At 52.7% G+C, this 4,468-nt stretch overlaps 1 protein-coding gene across 1 annotated transcript; it reads left to right on the forward strand.

Moving 5' to 3' along the window:
• Positions 1-871: 871 nt before the first annotated feature.
• Nrarp (NOTCH regulated ankyrin repeat protein) lies at positions 872-3,414 on the forward strand. Its single transcript, XM_055600361.1, has one exon. The coding sequence runs from the start codon at positions 1,214-1,216 to the stop codon at positions 1,556-1,558; it is 345 nt and encodes a 114-aa protein (XP_055456336.1). The 5' UTR covers positions 872-1,213; the 3' UTR covers positions 1,559-3,414.
• The last annotated feature ends 1,054 nt before the right edge of the window (positions 3,415-4,468 follow it).

Below are 4,468 nucleotides of genomic sequence, written 5' to 3' on the forward strand. Positions count from 1 at the left end.
AAGATCATTCCTCCTTAATTTTCAGCAACCACAGCGAAGCTGTAAGCCGTAAAACATAATGAGGAAATGTGGAGCCTTGCCTCCCCAGCCAGCGCCAACACCTCCTGCCTTCTGGTCAGTTGTTAAGAGTGGTCAATAAAATATGAGGCTTACGGTTTGGAAATGAGTCATTTCAGAACTCCCTTAGGGGGCAGTGCTGTGCATCTCACTAGCCAGGCCTATGTGCCCTTGCACATTCCCTACAGGGCTGAGCAGAGGAAGCATACATCTGGAGGAGTGGTGACAGACTACCTCGGAACAGAGAGAGAGAGAGAGAGAGAGAGAGAGATATTAAGACTGTCCCCATCCCAGCCTTCTGGAGAGGAGAATGGAACCCCTACACTGGGGTGAGTTGGGGTCATGAATGACTTTCATCCGTGTGGAGGAGCCAAACATAAGAGCTGCTCAAGCGTCCTGGGCAAGTTAACACTTGAGTAGGAAGGGCCAGTGCGGTGGAGGGCTACACAACCGCAACAGAGCAGTTCGTAGACCCATGAACGCCAGGTCCAGGCCTGGGAATGTCTGCTCCAGGATCTCGAAAATCCCGAGATCTATGAAGAAAGAAGAAAACTGCGGGAGGAGGTTATACACCCAAGGGCAAGCGAGCCCAGGATGTGGCGCTGGAAAATCTGTGGTCTCTTGACCAACCCCGGTGCTAGCCGAGACGAGCGCCCTCTACCGTTGTAGGACGCAGCCACACAACCCCGCCTCCGCCCCGCCCCCACGTGGGCACGGCCCAATCGAAAGTGCCCTATTGTGCACGTCAAGAGCGCCTATTGTTATGCAAATATAAGAACCGTAAAAGTCAACGGGAAGCGGCGGGCGAATTAGAACTGCTTTGCAAAGGGCCCCCGTGGTTCAGCGAGAGCGCAGAGTAACCTTGAAGGGACCACGACTGCACGCGTCCCCGGCTGCTCCAGGCCCTGCGAACCAGCACCCAGCCCTGTTGCCCGCCCGCCTGGGCGCGGCTGGATGCAGCAGGGGTCCCGCGCCCGCGGCCCTCGGCCTCGAGCGCCCGGAGAGCACAGGAGCGGTGTGCGGGGCCCGGGAGCGCAGCGCCCTCCATGCGCCGAGGCGTGCCTCGAGACACGCCCCGATACAGCCCGGGGCCCGCATTGCAGCCGCCGCCCGCGCTGAGCCGGGGCGCGGCCCGCGGCCCTAGCTCTGCGGCAGTATGAGCCAAGCCGAGCTGTCCACCTGCTCGGCGCCGCAGACCCAGCGCATCTTTCAGGAAGCGGTGCGCAAGGGCAACACGCAGGAGCTGCAGTCATTGCTGCAGAACATGACTAACTGTGAGTTCAACGTGAACTCGTTCGGGCCGGAGGGCCAGACAGCACTACATCAGTCAGTCATCGACGGCAACCTGGAGCTGGTGAAGCTGCTGGTCAAGTTCGGCGCCGACATCCGCCTAGCCAACCGCGACGGCTGGAGCGCGCTGCACATCGCCGCTTTCGGAGGCCACCAGGACATCGTTCTCTATCTCATCACCAAGGCCAAGTACGCGGCCAGCGGCCGGTGATACCCACCCGACCCCGGACCCTGGCCCTCACCCGCGTCGTCTCTGCTGTACGTTCCCGCCAACTACCTCGGTGTGTGCCAGGTTTGCTGGCCCGCGTGGAAATCGGGCTAGGTCTCCACGTCCGCGGCCACGACCAAAGCGGCGCGTCCGTGGCCCCCAGGGTTCCACTCTCCACAAGAGAGCGCCTCCCCTAGGCAGTCCTCGAAGCCCTGTAGGGCCCCTTCGTCTTCCCACGGCCCCCAACCGCCTCGAGGGTAGGGGCGGGGCGCAGGCTCTAGCCCATTTTGAAATTTGAGTCTCACACTGGGAGACTTCGGAATCCCGAGATACCGGATCCTCCGCTTGAAATGTTTTCTGCGGAAGGTGAAAGGCGCGGGCGGACTCGCGCTCCCGCCGCCGCCCCTGAGACCCGCCCGCCCACAGTGCAGCTCCAGCCGCTGGCGATGGCAGAGCAGCCACTACCCGGCTTCACCATCTGCGCGCCGTCGTGCGAGGAAGGGGACGCTCCGGGTCCCTGATGGCCTAAACTATTTATCACGTGTGTGTATATATGTGGGTGAAGTTTGTGCGCCTGAGTTTTTTGTTTGGAAATATTGTGCGTGGTTATGGGAGAAAGATGATTTTTTTTTTTTTCCTTAAAACTAAAAACTTGAGTCTACCATTTCTTGGTTGCACTGAAAATACCGCCTACCCCTATGGTTTTCTCTTTGCTAGCCCCTCCTCCATCAAATCCCTGATTTTCCACACCGTACTCGGTTCCCCTCCCTGGATTCTGAGTTTAGGGAGCCCAGGATCTGTCTCCCTTCCCCCTCCGTGAGAGGCCACCATTCCCCACACCGGCTGGTTTAGCAAAGTTCCAGTGGGACCTAAAGCCCTAGTGGCTGGGACGTGGGGATTTTGAGAGCATGTACCCTTCCTAGTGACTTCTAATGTTAGTAGTCGGTTGCACACTTTTTTAAAAAAGTAAATGAATTTGCCACGATTAAATGTCATAACATTTATGACAATATAAAATATTAACATATTTTAAGCCAAGTTTTAGGTGTATTTTTTGAATCTTGGTTATAAACCCAATTTTAAAGGGCATTGTATCCAGCGTTGTGAAGGCTGTTGTGTACCCATATTTATATTTTTATAAAATCCCTATAAAGACTGTGAATCTCTCATACTATTTCAGAATGAGTGGAAGGGCTGCTGTGCCCTTTCTGGCACCCCATCCCCCACCCCTAAACTCCAGGACCCCATTATAATCTGAGGCTCTGGCCCTGAGGGAGGGGCTGTGCCAAGGACTGGGGCTGGAGGAGGTGCTGGAGCATCACTTGCTGTCCCTGAAAGGAGACTTCCTGGTTTCTGTGGTTCCAATTTTCTATGCAACCCCACACCCCTTGTTGTTTTGATCCTGGGAAATAAAAGGGAGGCTGAATTCAAATTTAAATGAGGTTTCCCCTTGTAAAAGTGCTGCTGACCCTGCGTGCAAAAATGGGGAGCACTTGAGGACACAGGTGGGTGGAGGCCTTTTGTGCCGTCTGGTCATATTCTTCTGCAGCTTTTATGAACCAGTGTGGGAAGAATAGTGATGATGTCGTGAAACTGGCAGACATTGAGACAAGCACAGATTACTTCAAAAGGAGTTCTGTATGTTTTTTCTACATGCAAATGCCTTTTTAATTATGTTAATTAATGTTAAGACTTCCTAGGCCTGTGTTGAAGCTTCAAATAGGTCCTGGTTTAGTCTCTTCTGTCTGTATGAAGTCTGTGGCACACTCCTGAGCGTACGATACAGACTTGTAGCCCAACGTGAAAAATTTACAAATAAATTTTTCATTGGTCTTTTTATATTAAAAAATGGTTTTAGTTTTGGCACAAGTCATGGATACCATCTATGGGGATGAGGATTAGGCCACAGCATGCTATCTTCAACTAATGGATGATGGCTGCTTGGCTTGGTGGATCTAAAGACAGAGTTGGGGAAAATGAGCCTAGAGCTCAGTAAAAAGTCCAAGTCAACCCAGATGTCAGCCTGTGCCTGATGCTAGGAGCTCTGGCCACCCTGTGAGCTGGAACTGGTGTCAGCTATTTCCTGGTATTGACAAAGTGGCTGAGCCCTCCCCAGGGAAACAGTCTGTAGCTCTTAATGCGTCCCACCCAGCCTGAGAGTTGAAATACTGGTAGAACTTCTGCACAGATGATTTCTCTTTAGAGTTGGGGGAACATTCCAATTGCTCCTAGGCAAGCAAAACACCTCTGGAGATTTTGGCTTCCAGAGTCCAGGGCTAGCCACTCACCAGAAGACAGATCTGAGTAAGGTCCAGGGTTCCCATGCATGTGATTTGAGAAAGTGCATTAGAGGTACATGGAGAGGCACTCTTGGGATCCTGAGTGGGATGGAGGGTAGGAAGCCTGCCAGAACAGCAGCAGCCATCAGGGAGCTCTGTTAAGGAGCCTTGCCATAAGTGACTGTTCTGGTACAAACTCCAGGCAACCATCAATCCCTCCCTACACTTCTCAGGTTCCTACTCTTGTCTTTATATTTTCTCCCCAGCAGCAGTAAGGTTATTAAACTTCCCAAGAGCAGACAGTGATGCTGATACTCTGTAGAGGGAAGGTATCTTCTTCAGGAAGTCTTGCCCCAGGAGTTACTGTTATCACCAGCTATGTCTTCCCTGGGCTTTACTTATGCTGCTTGGGAATAAGAGAGTCCAAAGCTACACTGTTGCTGTCTATTTTCCTGGAGTACAGAGGCTAGCAGTTCTTCCAGCTCAGCAGAATGCCCACAGCTAAAAGGAATTGGCCAGCCAAGTCACTTAAGTCCCTAACTCTCCCCACCTGGTCCAAGTACTAAGGAAAGAAGGAAGCTCAAAAAGAATCATTGCCTTTGCAACACTTTTAAAATTCTACCACCTAAGAGAG

Source organism: Psammomys obesus, unplaced genomic scaffold (assembly GCF_907164565.1).
Source record: "Psammomys obesus unplaced genomic scaffold, mPsaObe1.curated_primary_1811, whole genome shotgun sequence".
Lineage (NCBI taxonomy): Eukaryota > Metazoa > Chordata > Mammalia > Rodentia > Muridae > Psammomys > Psammomys obesus.

What these genes read in the sequence shown, in the direction of transcription:
- Nrarp (XM_055600361.1), top strand. Translation starts at nt 1,214, where the DNA reads ATGAGCCAAGCCGAGCTGTCCACCTGCTCGGCGCCGCAGACCCAGCGC.